The sequence below is a fragment of the Siniperca chuatsi genome, linkage group LG18 (genome assembly GCF_020085105.1).
Source record: "Siniperca chuatsi isolate FFG_IHB_CAS linkage group LG18, ASM2008510v1, whole genome shotgun sequence".
In the NCBI taxonomy this organism is placed as follows: Eukaryota; Metazoa; Chordata; class Actinopteri; order Centrarchiformes; family Sinipercidae; genus Siniperca; species Siniperca chuatsi.
The window spans coordinates 8,883,701-8,905,174 of record NC_058059.1 but is presented as its reverse complement, the minus strand read 5'-3'; the positions used below and the strand labels follow the sequence as shown (position 1 = coordinate 8,905,174).

At 37.9% G+C, this 21,474-nt stretch overlaps 3 protein-coding genes across 5 annotated transcripts; 1 reads left to right on the top strand and 2 right to left on the bottom strand.

The window, feature by feature from the left end:
• Positions 1 to 1,317: 1,317 nt before the first annotated feature.
• Positions 1,318 to 8,599, bottom strand: btc (betacellulin, epidermal growth factor family member). 3 transcript variants are annotated; one of them, XM_044174167.1, is made up of 6 exons: positions 8,162 to 8,599; positions 7,238 to 7,345; positions 4,663 to 4,783; positions 4,222 to 4,368; positions 2,454 to 2,612; positions 1,318 to 2,337 (listed from the first exon to the last, which is right to left on the bottom strand). In XM_044174167.1, the coding sequence occupies exons 1-5, from the start codon at positions 8,199 to 8,201 to the stop codon at positions 2,465 to 2,467; spliced, it is 564 nt and encodes a 187-aa protein (XP_044030102.1). In that variant the 5' UTR covers positions 8,202 to 8,599; the 3' UTR covers positions 1,318 to 2,337; positions 2,454 to 2,464. The 3 variants fall into 3 exon arrangements, with proteins under 3 accessions (XP_044030102.1, XP_044030103.1, XP_044030104.1); XM_044174168.1 differs by having other exon boundaries at positions 2,450 to 2,612; positions 8,162 to 8,486; XM_044174169.1 differs by having other exon boundaries at positions 4,663 to 4,780; positions 8,162 to 8,486.
• A 3,041-nt stretch (positions 8,600 to 11,640) lies between these two features.
• gng10 (guanine nucleotide binding protein (G protein), gamma 10) lies at positions 11,641 to 14,764 on the bottom strand. Its single transcript, XM_044174171.1, has 3 exons — positions 14,560 to 14,764; positions 11,938 to 12,065; positions 11,641 to 11,837 (listed from the first exon to the last, which is right to left on the bottom strand). The coding sequence occupies exons 1-2, from the start codon at positions 14,638 to 14,640 to the stop codon at positions 11,940 to 11,942; spliced, it is 207 nt and encodes a 68-aa protein (XP_044030106.1). The 5' UTR covers positions 14,641 to 14,764; the 3' UTR covers positions 11,641 to 11,837; positions 11,938 to 11,939.
• Positions 14,765 to 16,209: 1,445 nt separating this feature from the next.
• nxnl2 (nucleoredoxin like 2) lies at positions 16,210 to 19,735 on the top strand. Its single transcript, XM_044174170.1, has 2 exons — positions 16,210 to 16,907; positions 18,795 to 19,735. The coding sequence occupies exons 1-2, from the start codon at positions 16,606 to 16,608 to the stop codon at positions 18,961 to 18,963; spliced, it is 471 nt and encodes a 156-aa protein (XP_044030105.1). The 5' UTR covers positions 16,210 to 16,605; the 3' UTR covers positions 18,964 to 19,735.
• Positions 19,736 to 21,474: the final 1,739 nt, after the last annotated feature.

Below are 21,474 nucleotides of genomic sequence, written 5' to 3'. Positions count from 1 at the left end.
CATACTATTTCATTAGTAGAGTGTTATTTTTGTTATACAACTAGGATAGTTATTCTTGACATATCCCACTTTTTAACCATCAATATAACAGAATATTTCAATGTAGATGAGTCTTGCATATTTATTTCTTGCAATAAATAAGAATGTAATTTAGTCATTGACCAGCAGAAGTGGTACTAAATAAAGAGCCATTTGGGAGCCGAAAGAGCCGGCTCTCGGAAAAGAACGGAGCCATAAGAAAAATGTGTAGATTCTGCACTGGTTGTATATTTTCAAATTCAAGTGATGATTTGTGTATTTGGATGGTAAATTATAAATTAAAGGGAAACTCCTCCGATTTTACACATCAAAGTCTGTTTACTTATATGTGAAAAAAGTTGTATAAAGCTTTTTGTGGCTCCAGAGGGAGCTGCTCGAAGTCTGATAAATTTCCCCGAGTGATGTCACTTGAGTCAGTGACAGTTGGGGCAGAAGATTACAGGTTTGAAAATGAAAATAATCTGGGGGTGTGGAGTTAGAAAGAAGAGAGCTTGTCAGACCTCTGTAGCCTGCTCCTCATCTCTGCTTGAGGCTAGCAGCTCGAGGCTACATAAGCTGACACTAGCATAACACAGCTGAATCTCTGACCGAACTGTCAGCAGTTGGGTTGCATTGTGGGTTATGTAGGCACCAAGTTTTGACAAGGAAGAAGTATGTGTGGAATAAAAACAACGATATCTCTGTTTCTGATGCATCGATTTTGATGCACATCTTAAAGAATGACATGAAACAGTGTTAGAATCAAGGACAAAATTCAGATACAAGATAATTCCCTTGTGCCGACAGGATTAAATCATATTATGTCAGAGGACGATACTGTCTTATGTTCACACTCAAACTGGAATTTGTTGGCTCCTGCAACATGACGCTGCTGACTCCAACTGGTAACACAGCACCATAGCAACACAACAACACAATAAAACTGTAACCAAAGTACAATCACCTGAAAGGGAGCGCAATCATTACTTAATCTGAAAGTGTATATGTAATAATATCATAAATACTACATGTATTTGATTAAAAGTTTAAAATTGAAACTAATGATCTGTAACAGGTTACAGTAGTTTAGGAACAGTCTGTGAGGGAGTGCAAGTTAGCAGTGGTCTTGTGAACTTGAACTCATTGGTCTGTGATGAGATCAAAACAGTCTGCAGACTGAGGGCATGTTGAGTAACATTTCTTACAAAACACCACCTAATGTTGAGTAATTTTTCTTACGGGTCTCGTTGCAATAGATTTTAGCTGTGACGTAAAAATAATTTAAATGGACAGCACATATACACTAGACATATTTATTGATAGGTGACATATAAACAGACTTCACTGACTCTGACTCTTCATTCTACATTTAGATGTAGACAGATACGCATTAAAAACCCGGTGAAAGGCTGGCAGTTTAGAAACTCATACAGTGGAGCACTTTCACCTCAGTGGAGGCTCCACACACAGGCTCGGCTGTTCTGCCTCTGTAGCTCGGAGGCTGCTCGGCTCCAAATATACAGATCAAAAAAGCATCCAGCACAAGTTCTCCTTGTCTTCCTCCAACCCGGGAGTCCAGAACTGCAACCTTTAGTATATAGAAGGCTCTTCTTGCATTGCTAATGTTGATGAGTAACAATATTCTGTGTGAGTTTACATGGAGACATTGCCGTGGATAGAGTCATACATGATAATAACAGCTGATTTTGTGAAAAAAGCAGCAGTAAACAAAGTAGAAACGATATGACACAATGATACAGTATACTGAAACAGTATTCTGCTGGTACTTATATATAATATTGCATATTTCTATACATTTAATGATTTATTTTAAGTGACAAGAGTTCCCCAGAGAGAACATGGAGTGTAATATCTTCACACAGTCCCTTTCCTCTCATTTTTCAGTGTCTAAGTATCTCCCACACAGGACAACCTGATCAACTGTTATCGCCGGCTGCCAGCTGGTGTCACAGCTTTTTTCAACATAGCAACAATTTATTTAGTGCTGTGCAGTCAGCAGTGCTAAGTGAAAAGCTACAAGCGGATGTGGCTCCACGCCATTTGGAAAAAAGTGTCCTTGCCAACACAGAACCAGCTGAACACTCATCTCCAAACTTGGGTTTATCGTAAATCCAGGAAGGCATCTTCTTTGTTCTGAAGCCTTGTCAAAGTTTCAGATAAAGCTGCCCTTTAATAAGAGGGTGCAAACTCCTGTTCTCCTGTTTGATTTAACACAACCTTTATCCAGAAATGTCCTTCCTTTGAGCTGGCCTCAGACCTGTCCAGCGCAGAGGGACCTCCAATAGCACACTGCCGTCACTGTGAGACAAAAGGCAGCAGCTGTCACATGAAGGACAAAATCCCTAATGTCTATTTAAACAATTGTACTACAATTGTGGCTACATAGCGTGATATGTGGTCGCACACGTACTCACACACACACTTCTCATACAGCGTTGGTGTGTGGTGGCTCTGTTGAGTCTGCCGTTAAAGGTGTGTGTGTTGCACTGGTGTCCATCATGCTGAGCTTCTCTGTCCCGTTCCTTGGTTCCTCCCTCCGTCTTCCCCTCCGCCAACACAATCTGCACCTACGACTGACAGAGATGTAAACGTGTTATACACAGGATCAGTACATTTCATTTATATGCAGCAGTAATGGCAAAACCATTTGTTCAATAATCATGCTTCCTTTTTGAATTAACAGGTCAACACTAAAACAAGCTATTCACTTTCTTGCCCAGAGTTAGATAAGAATATTGATACCACTCTCATATCTGTATGCTACATGTAAAGCTACATGCAGCAGCTAGTTAGCTTAGCTTAGCATAAAGACTGAAAACAGGGGGAAACAGCTGGTCTGGCTCTGTCCAAAGGTATGAAAATCAACCTACCAGCACCTCTAAAACTCACAAATTAACATGTTATATCTCGTTTGTTTAATACATACAAAAACCAAAATGTAAAAACGACAATAAGTGAAGTGGGAAGAGCTATTTCAAGCTCCCCTGGTTCCAGCAGGAAAAGTCCCAATCATTTTTTCCCATAGACAATGTTACATCACTCACAGTTGGAGCACTTCCACAGCTTGGATGGACATGAAACTCTCCCGTTTGAATAATATGTACAAAAGATTAACAGCTGTGTTAGAAAGTATCTAGTGATAAAAAGCCAAAGCCTGTGTACATTTTAGGGGAGAAGTTAACTACGAATTCACTGTATGCACTTTGGCACCCAGGATGAAACATCCCATTACAGAGCTTAAAGTTCTGCAATGTGCGCCTCTAATGGCGGGTGAAAGCCAAAGATTAAGCTGTTGGGAAAACTGATTTTACATCTGCAGTTTATATCAATTTACTTTTGGATTCTTGGTCAATTTTGGATGAAATCGGCACAAATTAAAAAACAAGGAGTTTTGAAAATTGCTACCATGCTGAATCATTTTTACGCTTCAGTTTTTGTACCGATACAAACAAGATATGTGTTAATTAGTGAGCTTTAGAGGTGCTGGTAGGTGGATTTTGTTACCTTTGGGCAGAGCCAGGCTAGCTGTTTCCACGGTTTCTAATTTTTATGCTAAGCTAAGCTATCTGTCTCCTGGCTCCAGCTACAACTTTACCATACAGACATGAAAGTGGTATTGATCTATCTGTCAACAAGACAGTGAATAACCATATTTGTGTTGACTTGTTCATTTAAAATGGAATGAGATTATTGAACAACTGGTTTTGCTAAGCATAGCATAATGTCTAACTATTCATTTAAAGGTCCAGTGTGTAGGATTTAGTGACATCTAGCAGTGAAATTGCAGTTTGCAACCATTTGAATAACACTCGCATCACCCTTCCTCTCCAAGCGTGTAGGAGAAACTATGGTGGCCATGAAACTCGCAAACAACGCCAACGGCCCTATCTAGATCCAGTGTTTGGTTTGTCCATTCTGGGCTACTGTAGAAACATGGTGCTGTAACATGGTGACCACCATGGAAAGGGACCTGCTCCCTCTGTAGATAAAAACAGCTTATTCTAAGGTAATGAAAACACAACAATTCTTATTTTCAGGTGATTATACACTAATGAAAACATACTAATATTTTTTTCTGTTTCTGCCAATAGTTCCTCCTAAATGTTACACACTGGACCTTTAAGTACATTTTATACATTTGAAAATCAATTGTTTTTCTATCCCATGAGCACAAAGGCTTACTGTGAACAAATGCAGATGAATACAATGAGAAGAATGAGGAAAACGAGCCCTGCGATGACGCAGGCTATTATGATTTGTCGTTTCTCTCCTATCTGCCAGTCCAGGTCCACATATTCACACCTGGAACCAATGTAACCACGCTGACACCTGAGACAAAGAAACAAAAATAAAACGACTTTCATGACTTTAATTTTCAAATGATTTGATGTGAATTTTCCTTGTCTGCTTCTCCAAATATATTTGGACTTAACATTCAAAACATATGGCAGTGCAGGAACATACAGTAACAGACAATGAAACAACTTTACTGCCAATTTCCTGTCTTCGCTGTCAAGCTCCTAACTTTGAATATCTCCTTCCCGTCCTTTTTACAGCTACATCTATCTCTTTATATTTCTCAGTCACCATTATTATCTCATTTTACAGAAGACAGTCTCTCACCTACAAGACGGTGTCTTCTGTTCTGTAACGTAACGACAGTCCCCGTGTACGCAGTAGTTTGTTAGTTCCTCAGGGCATTTTGAGAAGTGGCCATTCCACTGCCCTGTATCTATTGTGTCTGCTGGAGAAATTAAATTACAACATTTAAAATTAGTTTGAGAAGTATTGTGTTTAAAGACACTTCAGTATAACAACATTTCATCATCTGTTTAAGTTCACAGTATATACATATACTTATATACAGTAAAATGTATGAGCTTCTCATATGATAGATTGTTAAATATTTTAGGAAATATGCTAATTCACTTTCTTGCTGAAAGTTGGATGAGAAGATCGATTGCACTGTAATGTTAGTCCGTTCAATATAAGGCTACAGCCGGTTAGCTTAGCTTAGTTTAGCGAGGAAACAGCTAGCCTGGCGTTGTCTGAAGGTAACAAAATCCACCTACCAGCACCTCTAAAACTCACTAATTAACACGCTATAGCTGTTTTCTCCTGTTTCCAGTCTTTTTGTAAAGCTGAGCAAACCATCTCGTGGCTGTAGCTTTAGTTTTGCCGTACAAGTGCTAGAGTGGCATCAATCTTCTCGTATAACTTTCATCAAGAAAGCGAAAAAGCTTATTTCCGACTATTACGTCTGACTATTTCTGTAACTGTGTCACTTTCTGTCAGCTTGCTTCTTTGACTTACACGCTCACCTTCTGGCATGGCCTGATGTATAAATAGACTGTTTGCAATACGATCCAGAGAGAAGTCCTGATTAATTTGTGCCAGGAAAAGCCTGCCGTCATCAAGGTCTCATTAACCACGTGTGTCAATTATTACAATTCTTTACTAAATTAAACACATGCTAAGATGGGATATAGTTACAGTGAATGAAGGAATTTCCAGTCAGCTTGCCTATCTTTTCCCCCTCTTCTCTATAGCTTTCGTCATAAATACACACACTAAAACACACCCTAACACAGCTGCTAGTGGGCCATGATGCTGAACTTCTGACCACCAGTTACACATAGTGCTTTTTATACTACAGGCTGCCACTCCTTTACAACACATTCCCATGAGATTATCTTTGAAAATGAGCTTGTAAAATAATACTGCCATTCAGGTAACATCAATGAGAGCGCTTCAGTTGTTAGCTGAAACATTAGATCAGGCTTGCTGCCATGACCTCATTGTTGAAAAGAAATATCCAGTTACAAAGTTCAAATGAATAATACGTTGGAAAATATGTTTATTTGCTTTCTTGACAAGACTTAGCTCAGATGAGAAGATCTATTCCTCTCTCATGTTCGTTAAATATGAAGCTAAAGCCAGCAGTTAGGTCAGCTTAGCTTAATGGGGAAAACAGCTAGCCTAGAAAGGAATAAAAACGTCTACCTGCACCTAAACTAACTAATTAATATGTTATATCTCATTTGTTTAATCTGTACAAAAACATATGTAAAAATGACAAGTTGTGGTTTTAGAGGGAGTTGAGTGAGTTACGTTTACCCCTGTTTCCAATCTTTCTGCTAAGCTAAGCTAACCTGCTGCTGGCTAGCAGTTGGTTAGTTTATCTTAGCTTAACAGGGAAAACAGCTAGCCTGGAAAGGAATAAAACATCTACAAGCACCTAAACTAAATGAACATGTATACAATAGTGTAAAAATGACAAGTTGTGGTTTTTGGTGAGAGAGTTGAGTTTTGTTTACCCCTGTTTCCAATCTTTCTGCTAAGCTAAGCTAACCTGCTGCTGGTTGTAGCTAGTTGGTTAGTTTAGTTTAGCTTAAAGGTCCAGTGTGTAGGATTTAGTGGCATCTACTGGTGAAATTGCCGTTTGCAACCATTTGAATACCGCTCGATACATTTTGATAAAGTAGCTCCTAGTGAAAAATATTGTTTTGATTTGGTTAATCCATCAAACAAAGACAACAATATTTTTAAAAATAAGAATCAGAAACAGGTTTATTGCCAAGTAGGTTTTCACATACAAGGAATTTGCCTTAGTGTTATATATATGGTGAATAACAGTCAAAATAAACAGAGTAAGAGAAAAGAAAACAAGTAGCCTACTATAAAAGTCAAGAGTCATAAAACAGAAATTTACAATTAAAAATATGTAAAATATACATATTCTAAAATATAGAGCTGTGGGCTACAGTGTTTAAAATGAAGAGGATGGAAGGTGCAAAAGATATAAGGACTTTAATTACAAGATTGCATTGAAGTATAATTTGTTGTAATTAGAACAAATTACTCAGCAGAGTTAGTTGACCCTGCTTCTCTACGAGAGTTGATGTATTTTTCGAAGACACAGAAGTTACTAACAACCAGTTCAGGCTCCTGATCAGCTCGGGCACTTTAATTACTCCTCTGCTCTCTGGACAGCCAGGAATATAACTCCTCCACAATTAACTGCCTCTATTTCTGTCTTTTCTCATTTTGTTCCTTTCCTGTGTTTCAATGTGTAGGTGTGTTTGCATGTATACATCCACAGCTGTGCTTAGCCAATTCTTCCAGTAAACCTTAACCTCAAAGCAACCATTTATGACACCACGAAGGGAACCGCCCCTCGTCTCCTGTCCATATCTACCTGTGCAATTGTCTCTGTTGCCATGGCGATGACAGCGGGACACAGTTTGATTGGCAGACTCGTCAGTGGCATTCCAATCTGCCAGGGAGTATTTGCATAAGGCCAGAGCTGCAGCCAGAAACAAAACAAAAAGACAATCACACACGTACGGACTCACAAAAAACAAATATATGCACGTGCACAATGCGCAAACATTTTAACAACATTATTGGTTAAAATGTTAAATGGAGTTATTGGTGAATAGCTGCTGAGTCATGATGTCAGCCAGCCTTATAGGGTAGGAGAGAGTGGCAATTTCTCACGCTCACGCCCACTTCTGTCTCTCTCTCTCACACACACACACACACACACACTTTTACTGCTCTAAACAAAAACCATATTAACAGCCCTGGTCACTCCTGGAGCTGTTTGATTACATAACAGTTTACCACAGACTGTGTAAACCTGTACATATATGAGTATATTACAAAGAGTTGCCAAATATTCATATCATATTTTCATTCCACATTAGGGAAACCTGTTTTGACAATGATTAATAATCATGGGCAATATATAACTCCTCATTCAATCATTAACCAACACTGAACACACTACTGTACAAATATAGCTCAGCAGGGAGAGCACTGTCTCCAAACTGCTTTGGCTGCATTACTTTGAAGGCACATGGAAGTTGAAAAAGTGCGCCAATAATCAAATACAGAATTAACTCATACAGTGGCATTTTTAACACTATGTAGTCCCTTGAGAAAACAACTATAACTAGGAGCTCGCTTTAAAACTAAGAATTATATGTAAACATCACTCTAACGTGTCAAGGTTGCCAACCTCTTATATAAAATTAAAGCTATCCTTCTGTTTACAACCAGTAAGGAGGGAAGGTGAACACTGATTCAAGTAAAATGATAAAACAACAGTAAATCTTACCTGTTGCAATTCCTACATAGAGTCTGTACACTTTGGCCATCTCCTCACTTGATGAAAGTGCTCATCCTATACATGAAAGTTCAGTGTCATTGGCAAATAGGAAGGAGCTGGATCAATCCTTTCTAAGAGGTCAATGACCTTTGAAAAAAGTGTGGACAAGCTGTGCAAGTTTCCCAGTGGTGTGTCGTGTTGTGGTCCTTCATTGATGGCAGTTAGGTTCATAGTCATCCAGGAAAGCTTGAGGCTATAACCAAAGCGTGCACACACACAGCCCAAAGTGTTTCCCTGGGCTGCGACTGGACTGCACCACAGTGTTTGTGAGAATAGAAAAAGGGGGGTGGCTCTGAAACCCAACTCTGCTCTCTGCTCCCCGCCCATACCTTTAAAGGAGAATATGACTCTGTTCAAGCTATTCAGGTTATTTCCTCGTCAAAGAACAACTGCACCTTTGACAAGCGGAGCACTCATTGACAAGGAACAACAGCTAATTTCACAGCCAAGCACATCTATTTATATTTTCCATTGCGTTGTCTTTTGGAGGAACAAGCCAACATATGAAGTTTTGCAGGTTCCCTGGACCAACAGAAAGTAGATACATGTAGGAGGACCGACAAAACCAGACACTGAAATACACTGCTGCAACATCTGGACTTCTTGTTGGTCTAGACAGACTCCTGCTGAGTATGAATCAACTGAAAGAAAGTTTAATGTAAAAGTTCAAATGGCTACAACTAATACTTATACTTTACTTGAGTATTTCCATTTTACACTTCATTACTGATTAATAAAATTAGCATTTTCAGGTCAGTCTCTATTTTGATGAATAAATTAACACCCTCTAGACAGTCTCCATTGTCTTAGTTTTGAATGTATTTTATTAAAAATACAGGTACCCGGAAACAGACCCCACACAACAGTGGTGGCATGGAGTTTGCTTAACAAACAATCTTTGCAACAATCTAGTTATACCCAAGAAAACAAGGTTACAAAGAGGGGCGTGTGTGGCTCTTCTTATCTAAATAACAGAATCTTGTCTCCATCCAGTATATCAAGAAACTGAGACACCCCAAAGTCTTATAATCTTTAACTAGACAACCTGAACCTTTTCACATTCTTGGCAGAGTAGGTAAAAGGCCAGGGTCATATAACCATGACAAAGCAGAAACACATACATGTATACCTAAAAGTAATTTTTCTACAACAACTACGTTTACAAACAAAACATATGAATATCTTATGAAATATGAAGCATTGTCACAGATTTAACCACCCAGCAGTATAAAAAATGTTTAAAATTAGCTCGGCTTCACCCAGCTACAACAGTAAAATGCTGCTCACACATTAATGCATCAGTGACCAAGATCTTATATAATAGTATAATCAATTTTCTAAATTGATTACTTTGATACTTTAAGTAAATTTTGCTGATAATACTTAGGTACTATTATCTAAGTAACATTTTCACTGCAGGACTCACTTGTAATTGAGTATTTCTACGTTGTTGTATTGCTTCTTTTACTGAAGTGAAGTATCTAAATACTTCTTCCACCACTGAGGAAAAAAATTCTGCTTTGAGAAAAATGAATTGTGATATTTTTGTTCCCCAGACATGACCAGCAGATGGCATAAGTTGACACTTACCCTTAGTAATTAAATGCATGTTTTCAACATGTCCTGTGACACCTAAAATTGTACTCTAGGTTTATATGATAACCTAGTTTCACCTTTGATTTTTACCATACCTGTGTATGGCCAGGCCCATAACATGCACTGAGACAACACGTAACAGTTAAGTTATGGTTACGTTTATAATTAAACCAGCCTCTCTCTCTCTGCCTCTCGTGCCTTTCCTATGACTTAATCTGCATATGAAAAACATGCCACTCGTGTGGGAAAGGAAAAGAAAACATCAGAAAGAAAATGAACAAGAATTTGTTTAACTAGCACTCTGAGACAATTGCAAAAGAGAAAACTGCACAGAGAAGAACCAAAATGTAGCCCTTTCATTTAGGTATTTATTTATCTATACAGCAGATAACACACATTAACCACTTGTGAGCTGCCCAGTACTACCCCACAGACAGATTGTTTTCCCCCTGCTGGTTCAGTGGGAGCGATTCAACAAACTTCCAATCGTAATCTCCAACCCACAGCTCAAACTATATACCACTGAACCACCACCGAAGGAGTTTGAATGGGTTGAGATGCACTACCTGTGCTCTCCCTTATGTGAGTTGGTGACTGTGAAGTGCTCTATCTGTTACTTCAAGATTAGAGAAAGTGTCTGAACTTTTTCTTCTTTCCTGCCCCATTAATCACCTCACAACCCTTCATTTATCTTGTGTCCCTTTGGAGGGGCCCGACCCCTAGGTTGGAAACCACTGGACCAAACTAGTTAACTGTATATAAAGTAGCTAAAACTAACTCCACCTCAATCTGCTGCAACAGTAAAATGCTACTTACACATTGATGCATCAGTATTAACAATCTAATAATGTCATATAATAATTTATCAGTCACACGGGACATTTTACTGCAGAACAAGTACTTTAAGTACATTTTGCTACTAATACTTCTTTACTTTTACTCAAGTAACATTTTGAATGCAGGACTTTTACTTGGAGTATGGAGTATTTTATATGGAGTAAACAGAATCAAAAACCTCCCTGTAATATAAAATAAGGGCCTCTATGAACACTAATTAACATGGTATAGGGCCTACTTAAAAGAGTACTTCTAGTAAATATACTATGTGTTTTGTAAGTTAAGGTCTTAGTATCTTCAGAATGCAAGATGTGTCAAAAAGGAGAAACATCTGATGCCCTCAGTGTGGTATACATTTGAACAAAGGCTGCTGCATCAAAATGAGCAAACTATTGAGACTCGTCCAAGAACAGTGTACTGAGAGGAAAAGGAAGTGACAAAGTAGAGAGCTGTCTGATGACTGGCTAGACGTCTTTTAGGCTGATCTAGACTGTTTCTGGGGCTACTGTCTACACCTTCAAATATATGAGTTCCATTTAATACAGGATATATACAAATAAATAAAACATAAAATGAAATAAAAACAGACACTGACTTAAATTACACTTAAAATGGACATGGTGATTCATAGTATCCAGTTTCCACACTATGGTGATTCATGTTTTGTTTCTAATCTAGCATAGTTTTGAGCTTGTTAATAAGTTCCAAAATCTTTAAAAGCTCAAAGGCAGAGTGAAGTGTAACTCTCTGTTGAGTGTCTTTGCAATTTTGAACAGGAAGACCCAGTTTCCTCTCTCCGGCTGTGCTCCCAACTTAGACTATACACCAGGAAGCTCGGACAACACAAGATTCCAAGGCATAATTTAGAGCCTCAGCTATAAACATCCGCTTAGATGATCACTATATGAGTCTGCCACTGTCCACTGTATAAAACAGAGATCACACTTATACAGCACTAGCTGTCAAAAGGTATTTAAATAAAGACTAAGATGAAGGAGGTTTATGTGAAGTAGTTTAATGTGTTAAAAAAGCAACAATATATGGCTAAGACATTTATTTGAAAAAATATATATTCTTTTTTCATGTGTTTTTCTTCAAAAACATGAAATTAAAATAAAATAAAAATGGTTAAAAACAAAATGGAATTCCTTGCTTCTGTGAGTGAGATGCCACAGTTCCACTTCCTCTTCATCTGCAAGAAGTGCAAAATCTTTTTATTCCTCATTTGAAACTCTGCTATAATAATAGGTTTTACTTAAAAAATAAAGACTGTAAACTTTACGGACTCTGACCTTCACACTACAGCACAGGAGCGTGGTTCTCTGAAGGGGTTGCTGCCTGTGGGGACTCCGACCAGCAGCGCGTCCTTGCCTGCGTTCTGCAGACAGTACTGCTGGAGCTCTGCAGCCGCCTGGGACACCTGGGAACAAAAACACACATATTTATTTATATTAGTCACCTTTAAAGAAGGGTTTGTAAGCATTGATTTATGGCTTTATTAATGGTTCATGAATCTTTAATTTATAGATCGGTTATAAGCCATTAATAAGAATAACTTTTGGGTTGCCAGGTTGTGGAAAATTCTCCTGCAGCTTCAAACTTATTTGTATTTTAGATAGCTATTTAATTTATTAGGGAGGCCCCTCCAATGGACTGTTTGACCACTTACCTTCTAGAAAAGGGATGCAGGACATCTGGATCAAATCCCTTATTAACATTTACCACTGCAGATTTTATGGATTGCAATAGGAACCCTTTGTGACTGACAAAGTTTTGCTGATGGCCTATTAGAAATTGTATCGTAGAAAAGGTTTCAGTCGTAGTCATCTGGACACTGTTTTCAGAATCAAGACGTTTCGGCTCCCATCTGGAAGTCATTCTCAATTGTGAAAAAATGGGACGGGAACTAGAAATTTAAGCTACTCTGTGTTACATAAGCCCTGCCCTTAGGAAGGAATCTGGAGTATCTGTTGATTAGCTAGTTTCACCTGAAACTGACCTAATAGTTTCCAAGATGGCCCAGTAATCAGTAATCAGGCCTATTGTTTTCTGGCTGCACCTCCCTCATCACTATTAAGTACCTGATTAGCATATGATTGGCCAACCAAGGTGCTAATACACTGTGATAGACTTTGTGCAGATTGAATCTCAGACCACCATTTCTGTTCAAAGAGGGGTTCTCTTTTTTCACAAAAATGGCTTCCTTGACACCACGTTCAAACCAACTCTTCTCTCTACTTAGAATCTTCACCTCGCTGTCTTCAAATGTGTGGTTTGTAGCTTTTAGATGCAAATGCACGGCGCTCTGTAATCCTGAGTTAGCGTGTCGTCTGTGCTGATAAAGTCTTTTGTGAAGTGGCTGTTTGGTCTCACCTATGTACCGGTCTTTGCAGTTTTCCTCACTGCACTGAATGGAGTAAACTACATTGCTCTGTTTCTGTGTGGGTAACTTGTCCTTAGGGTGAACGAGTTTCTGTCTCAAAGTGTTGCCTGGTTTAAAGAAAACAGGAACATCGTGCTGTCTAAAGATCCTTTGTAGTTTTTCAGACAGTCCAGATACATAAGGAATGGAGACACCATTCCTTCTTGGTTCTGTTACACTTTTGTCCTGTTTTTTGGCTCTTTTAACTTTGATAGCCCAAGTAGGATAACCACAGGCTGAGAGTGCATTCTGGACATGCCTTTCAATTTCTAGTTCCCTTCCCATTTTTTCACAATTGAGAATGACTTCCGGATGGGAGCCAAAACGTCTTGATTCTGAAAACAGTGTCCAGATGACTACGACTGAAACCTTTTCTACGATAGAACACTCCTGGACGAATGAGGGACTACACCGTCCTATTAGAAATTGATAAACACAAGGGACCCCAAAGTAATTCTTATTAGTGGCTTGTAAAGGATCTATAAAGCATTAGTAAATGATTCATTATCCATTAAAAAAGCCATCAGTTAATGCTTAGAAACCATTTTTAAATGGTGAGTTATCAGGAAGTGGTACCATTTGTTTCTGTCTTTTTTTTCACAGGGACAATGCACATTTATCAACATCACTGTAAATGAGCCAGTGTAAGCCAAAAGGCTAATTTTCATCTGTTGTACCGTGGCCAGTTGTTAAATTAGACTTTAAAACAACAATAAAACAAATAACCTGTAAAAGGCAGCTGACCAGAGGATAAAAAGGAGGAAAGCAAGCGACATGCAGGGTAGGAAATGTACAGTACGATGTGAGCAATTAATACAAAGCAAAGAAATATTAAGCAGACAATCAGTGCAAGCAATTACAACATAAAATCACATCACAATACAGATGACACAAGTAAAACCATCGAGATATGTCAAATGAAAAGGAAAAGGGGCAAGAACTTAAAACAAAAAACACATTTTGGCATAATCATAACAAACTAGTAGTCTTCAAATATTTAGACTATCTGTGACATGTGTTAAACTTCTCGTGAATGATTTTTATTGTATTCTACAAACATCTCAATCTGACGTACCGGTATGTCACACTGTAACGTATAAAAGTGTTTGGGAAAAGCACACAGCAACATTTTCCCATCATCCTCTAAATTCACAACATAAATGTGTTTTAGTTGAATGTATTTTAAAATATATAATAAATAATATGCTACAGCCTGGGTATAATGTGCTTAATGTGTGGAATAAGAGCAAGGAGCAAAAACATATGAGACTTTATGAGTCAGTATTAAATAACCATGCTGTAAAAGGTAGGTGGCTAATGAATAAATATGTTGTGTAAAATAAAAGCAAAAAATTATACTGTAATGTGTTGAATCTAATAGTGCTTTTTCATTCATCATATTTCATAAATATAACAAAGTTAAACAAATCAAGAAAAGCCAATTAGTAACCCCTAAACTCTCACGTTCTAATGTTGTATTTCTTTTCTTTACCTTGATTCTTTCCACGCTGGCCTCAAGCTTCAGTTGTTCCACCAGCCGTCGCATGTTGGATAAATTGGAATTAGAGGTCATGTTGGTGGAAATTGTTTTGGGAGAGAAAAATTCCTTGCAAAAAATGTCCCTTCAGTGTTTCAACACAGCAGTTGAGTCCACTGATGGGCAGCAAATGCTCACGCAGAAAGAGCGGCCGGGTTTCTTTCCAAATGACCTCAGTCCACTCCACTAAAGCAAAAAGGACAGATAGAAGTTCACTAACCTCTAAATGTTCTTGATAGACACACTTTAAAGTTGTTTTAGTTCTTTCTTCTAAATATGAAGTTAAACTGGATTCAGATATATAACAGCATTTTATAAACAGACACCAAACAATATTTAGACATTTTATTCATGTACTTTCTTAGCAGTGCTGTTTTTTGTGATGCAAAAAAGTAATTTTTTTCCCCAGTGAAGAAATATACAGTTTCATCTTACTTCACTCAAACTTTAAACTGCACAACAGAGGGAAGAGGAAGTGAAGAAAGGAGTGACAGGAGGTGGAAAAGGAGAAAAAGAGAGAGAAGGAATAAAGAACAAGAGGAAGAAGAATGAAGACTGACAATGAGCGGGAGGATGAGGAGAAGAAAGAGCAGCAGGAAACTGAATGGCAGGAGGAGGCGTAAGATGGTAGAATGAAGGAGAATGGCGGGAGGAAGGAGGACAGCATTGCAGAGTAAAAAAAGGAGGAGGAGGACAAAAAGGATGAAAAGGACACCTTCACTCTCCTACCCATCTTTTTTCTCACCTCCTCTCTCTTGTTTTTCTCCTACAAATGGGAGGACATGGGGATGGGAGGAACGGGGAGGACATCAAGAGCAAGATGGAGGGAGAGGAGGAGGGTTGGAACAAAAAGAAGGAGGTAGAAGAAGAAGTGGCTTGATTAAGAATGACAAAGAATTTATGAAATAATAGCCTTTTAGTACTTGGGCAGGCACTATTCTTCATTGCATTTAGTTGTTTTGCTCCAAATTAGGAGTTTTGGTACATTGTTAAATGGTTTCAGTTTAAAATGCAAGTGTCAACATACTTTTAGTCATGAAGTGTATGTTGATCTTCAGTCTGGTAAACAATATTTGTATTGTAGCCTGTTATGGATTTCAAGTAATTAAGCTTAACAGTAAAATTCAGTAATTTACAAATTGTTTAAGTTACAAAGTGTATGACCTTGTATGGTCATCGAAACATTACAAATTGGTTATAGTGGAATATTAATGTAACTCATGCCGAATTAATAAATTAAATTAATTAATGTAATTATGCCAAATGACAATTGATGTCTTTTACAAGTTCTGCAAACTTTTCCTTTCTGTTCAAATTAGGTGGGTACAAAATAAAGACCCAGAATTTCAAATGTCTATAAAAAAAACTTTATACTTTTATTATTTCAAATAAAGATTAAAAATGAATCAGAGATGATGGGAAAGGAAAAACTCCCCTGGTGTCAGTAAAAAACAGCATATAAATAAAGTTTGCAAACAAATGGAAAACATAGTTGAAAGTTTTCAAAAAGCAATCTTTTTTTTAAAGCTATCACTTCCGGCCGTTGATGTCACGTGATTTCCCGTGTCCGGATGACCATTGTGGTTGATATCCGCAGCCAGGTTCCCCTGTGAGAAACGAGACAAAACATCACTTCATGTGGCTCTGCGCATGCGCATGTCAGGGCTGCCTGAAAGTGCTGTGAGACGTCGCGCCGCAGCTGTACTGGAAATTACTAGCATACGAGCAGCGTTTGAATGCAGCGTCCCCCCTGGAAACCCACATGGCTAATGAACTACAACACTGTCTTCTTGTGTCCTCATTGGTCCGCAGGTGATTAACAGGATTAGCTGTAAATAGCTTTTGCAGAAAGATCAACGTTACAGGAACGTAGGAGAAACTGACACTTCTTCTGACCAACGTCGACGTGTTGAAACTCGGAAATATGAGCTAAAACGACACTCAGAGCTGTCAAATCTCCCGGACTCTTTAATTTGAAGTGTGTGTGAGACTTTAGTAGGCATGGTAGAGGTATTTACCGGGCGGACACTCCTCAATAAGGACGGGGAATTCGTCGAGCCTGAAGAGGCGTTGAGGAATAAAGTGGTGGGGATCTACTTTTCTGCAGGATGGTGTCCACCTTGTCGAGACTTCACACCTATCCTGTGTGATTTCTACACGGAACTGGTTGAAGAGAGCGAACCTCCTGCTCAGTTTGAGATAGTTTTCGTGTCCTCTGACAAGTCGTCAGATGACATGGTTGAATATTATCATGATATGCACGGAGACTGGCTAGCTCTGCCCTGGACGGATGATTACAAACAGTAAGTGTCTAAATCTAATGAAAAGTCAATGGACGTTTGGTTGTTTAACTTATAAAGTGTATGAATGTTTCCCTTAGCTCTTTCACCTTCATTTATATATTTTACGCAGACATTTTAAAACTCAATACAAATAATTACCTGCACTTGACTGGGCTTGATTTGTCTTATACCTTATTAGGATTTAACACTTGTCTGCACAGCCTATTAGCCTGTGCTCCATCTTATGTAAAATGCTTATGAGGGTCACCCCTCTCAGGGATTAGGTTTTAAGTGCAGAGCAGACAAACTGCCTTCCTCAGCTGATAGTGAAAGTGACTTTATGATTGATTTGTTCAGTTTTATGGTTTGTTTTATTTCATTGTATTTATTTTGTCTCTGAATGTCACGTTGGTTTGAATCTTTTGTTTTGAAAATATGTGGACAAGTGTGTTGTTTATGACAGAATCAAACCTGCATCTGTGGACATGCAGTAGCATGTGCAGACAACATATGCTTGTCCTCTTATATACAAATGTTCAGGTCAGGCATCAGCGGTGAAGGAAGTGTTCAGATCCTTTTGCTTAAGTAAAAGTAACAATAAATGTCCTGCATTCAAAGTGTACCTAAGGTAAAAGTACAGATGTATTACCAGCTAAATGTTTAAAGTATCCAAAACAGTACTCACTATGGAGGTAACACTGACTGTCAGTGTTGTGTTGTATATTATATCATCTTTGATTATAATTAGTGATGTATTAATGTATAAGCAGCATTTTAATGTTGTATCTGGTCAAGGGGAAGGTAATTTCAAAATATTTTAATGATATACTGCTTCGTAGTTAACCAGTTAACCAATAACAATGCCAGGCCTGCAACGAACAATTATATTCATTATCTGTCCATCCCAGTTTCCAGGAGCCCAAGATGCCGTCTTCAGATGTCTAGTTTTGTCCGACCAACAGTTCAAAATATTCAGTTTACACTCATATAAGAGTAAGAAAACCAGCTAAACCAGAGAATTTTGGCATTTTTGCTTGAAAAATTAGTGAAACAATTCATCCATTATCAAAATTGTTGCTGACTATTTATTTTGTTGATCAACTAATCGAATAATCCACTAATTATTTCAGCTTTACTTAATTGTGTATGCAGTATTTTAATATTGTAGCTGTTCAAGGGGAAGCTAATTTAACAGTATTTCTTATACAGTATACTGTATACCGCTTTGTAGTTAAATCAAGAACAATGCATCAAAATGTTTAAACTAATCCTATGAAATATGAATCTGTAAAGTGTCATGTACCTATAGCTGTCAAATAAATGTAGTGGAGTAAAAAGTAAAATATTTCCCTCTGAAATGTAGTCAAGTAGAAAGACATAAAATAGAAATATGAAAGTACGAGAGCTGATACTCGATCGACAAGTTAATTTGAACTATTTTGATATTCAATTAATCGTTTCAGGTATTTTTTAAGTAAAAACACCAAATATTTTCTGGTTCCAACCTCCAAAATGTGAGAATTTGCTGCTTGTCGTTGTCATATTTGATAGTAAACGGAATATCTTTTGGTTTTGGACTAATGTTTGGATAAAACAAGGAGTTTAAAAGCATCATCCTGGGCTCTTGGAAATTATAATGAGCACTTTTCACCAATTGCTGACATTTTATAAACAAAACAATCGAGAAATTATCAGCAGATTTATCTGTGAGTTATATTATTATATATTACGTTACTGGATCATTGTTAATGATGATTTAACATGTTAGCAGCATTTTAAGTTAAAGCTTACCAAGGGGGAGCTAATACAAGCTATTTTATATACTGTTGCGTGGTTTAATTGATTGCATAACAATGCATCAGTTTAGATGTAATAAATCCCATTCTTTTCGTCTCTTTTCTCTCTCAGTGAGTTGAAGCAGCGCTACAAGATCACAGCAGTGCCCAAACTGGTGATCGTGAAGGAGAACGGCGACGTGATCACAGACAAGGGCAGGAAACAGATCCGAGACCGAGGCCTGGCCTGCTTCAGGTCCTGGTTGGACGCTGCAGAGATCTTTCAGAACTTTAAGGGTTAGGACACCACAACGACGAGGAAACATGTCAACCCATCTTTTCACGTGGGCACGGCTGAACAAAACCAAAGTAAAATATTTTCACTTTAGTTCAGTGGTTTCCAACCTGAGGATAATTCTGGAGCATCACAAGATGAACAAAAATATATGAAAATGCAAATTATATTTCTGTTACACAAACTTCTGTTTATTTATTCAGCTATTTCTCTACTTTTTGCTTTTTTTTTCTTGTCAAATCCTGGATATTTTTTACTTCTTGGTCACTCTAAAATCCTTCAAATGAAACAATTTAAGAAGGAAACATCAAACTCTGGTTGATTTGCTCACAAGTCATGCTTTCATGAGGGGTTTACAAGTAGATATTGATTTGTTTTAAGGGTTCACAAGTCAAAATGGTTGGGAAACACTGCTTTAGTTGCTGATTTATACCAAACATCCTATGCATTAAAGACAAACCTCAGGCGTGTCCATTATTGTTCACATGTGAAAAATGCTCCGCTTTAGGGAAATTGTGCGTTTAGTATGAATAATACAAGCTAGCTACTGTAGTTTCTCACTTTATTAAAACATACATTCATTGATGTTCTTCATAAGCTAGTGCACTAAACGGTTAAACCTTGCCCATATTAAGTAGATATCCTCTTTCCAGAGAGCTTGCTTTTGTAATATTTAAGGCTTGACTTGTAGTTCTACTTTGAGCTGCCTGTATATTTTTGTATTTAGTTTTTTATGAGTTAAGACGGTTATTATTAAAAAATCTATATATATTCTGTGATTAGTTTCTGAGATTCATTTTCATCGTCTGTTTTATCTCACATTTCTGTACCAGTGTCAAGGAGCCTCTGTATATGCCCCATCTTTTATGAACAAACAAAGTGATTCCCTCATGCCTCGTTAAGATGCAGAAAGCCCACAGGACATTGTTTCCAACATGCTGGCACATTCACATCCTTGATCCTAATTGCCTTTTTCCCCTTGTGTAGACTGACACTGCTGTTATCACTTTGTACATAAAACATCCAACATGCATGATGACACTATGATGAGTCTGCACAGGCCAGTCTCTCCAGGACTGTCTGCTTTGTAATAGTAAATGCTGCAAGTCTTCAAAGAACACCAGGTAACACCCGGAGGCTTCATTCAGGAATAAATTCGGCTGCTCGGTTCGGGTGTATTTATGCCGCCCTTCATCACAAATATGTCTCGGAGGACTGTGCAGAGAAAAGAGCCTTCCTAGATCTCGCAGTCTATCCGAGAAAAAAATGATGCAACTCCTCAAGGTAAGGAGAGACGGAAAATAAAGCACAAGACTCAAATTGGCATGTTAGAAAGAGACAAACCTACTGACATCTGATGTATCATGACATCCACTAGAAACTGAACTTTATTAGTTTGAATCATTCCTCTGGTGCACTTTTGTGGGAGTTGCAGTTTCATAGTCAACCATGTGGGGTCACTATTTTGTCGTATATGAGAATATGATGTTTATGTCAATGTTACCTACATTTAGGACAGTTCACCCCACCACACACTCACACATGCTTCACTTGAGGCATATATAGTGTAAATGTTGTGCTAGCAAACATCACCAGCAGTATGATCAATTTAGAGGAATTTAAATTACAATTTAATCTAGAGGTTCAAGATGATCATCCTACAGCCCAATTTAAAGTCCCCCTCCACTCAAAAATGTGTTTTTCTTATTATGTCATTTGGATGGTTGAGCTTCACTGTGCAGAATGATGTATGTGCAGAGTTTGATACTAGAAGACTGTTTACACATTCATCAAGGGGGAAAGTGTCTCTGTGCTCACCTTAAATCCCAGTTTACATGACGTCTTCATAGGAGCATGATTTTGCCAGTGCACATACACTGAGAATGGACTTTTCAGTGAAGTAGGAGACGTTTTGTCCATCAGTTTAACCTTTGTAATGAGCAATATTTGCATATTCAGATTCTGGATTTTTCAATGAGGGAGAGGAAGTAGATGTAATTTTAAGAATAAAGAAATTGGTGTCAAAGTTCAATTATCTATTATTATTATTATTGTTCAAAGCAGATGATTTTTATATTAACTAATTAATATTCAAATTAATATATACTTTAATGCTCAGGTGGTCTTGTGGTCTAACATTATCTGGTCATATACGAGAGTTTGAAGGCAGCCTTACCTAACCATGTACATTTTTCCTCATATCATATGACAGTCTGTCTATCTTATAGGTCTAAATGGAAATTACATTACCCTGGCGGGCGTATGGCTGTGTGTGAGTGCATTATCATATCAGCTTTAAGAGTTTGGAATGTGTGTCATGATGTGAGGTCAAAGGTCAAAATTACCCCCAACTTGCATTATTCTGGCTCTGTAGACCATGGATGTGGCTTGTCAATCCTTTCTGAGGTAAGAGGTAAGGTGTGAGTTCTAAGTTATTTTTAGATACTATACTACACTTAATTATTTCCATTTTATGCTACTTCATACTTCTACTCCTAAATATTGTACTTTTTACTCC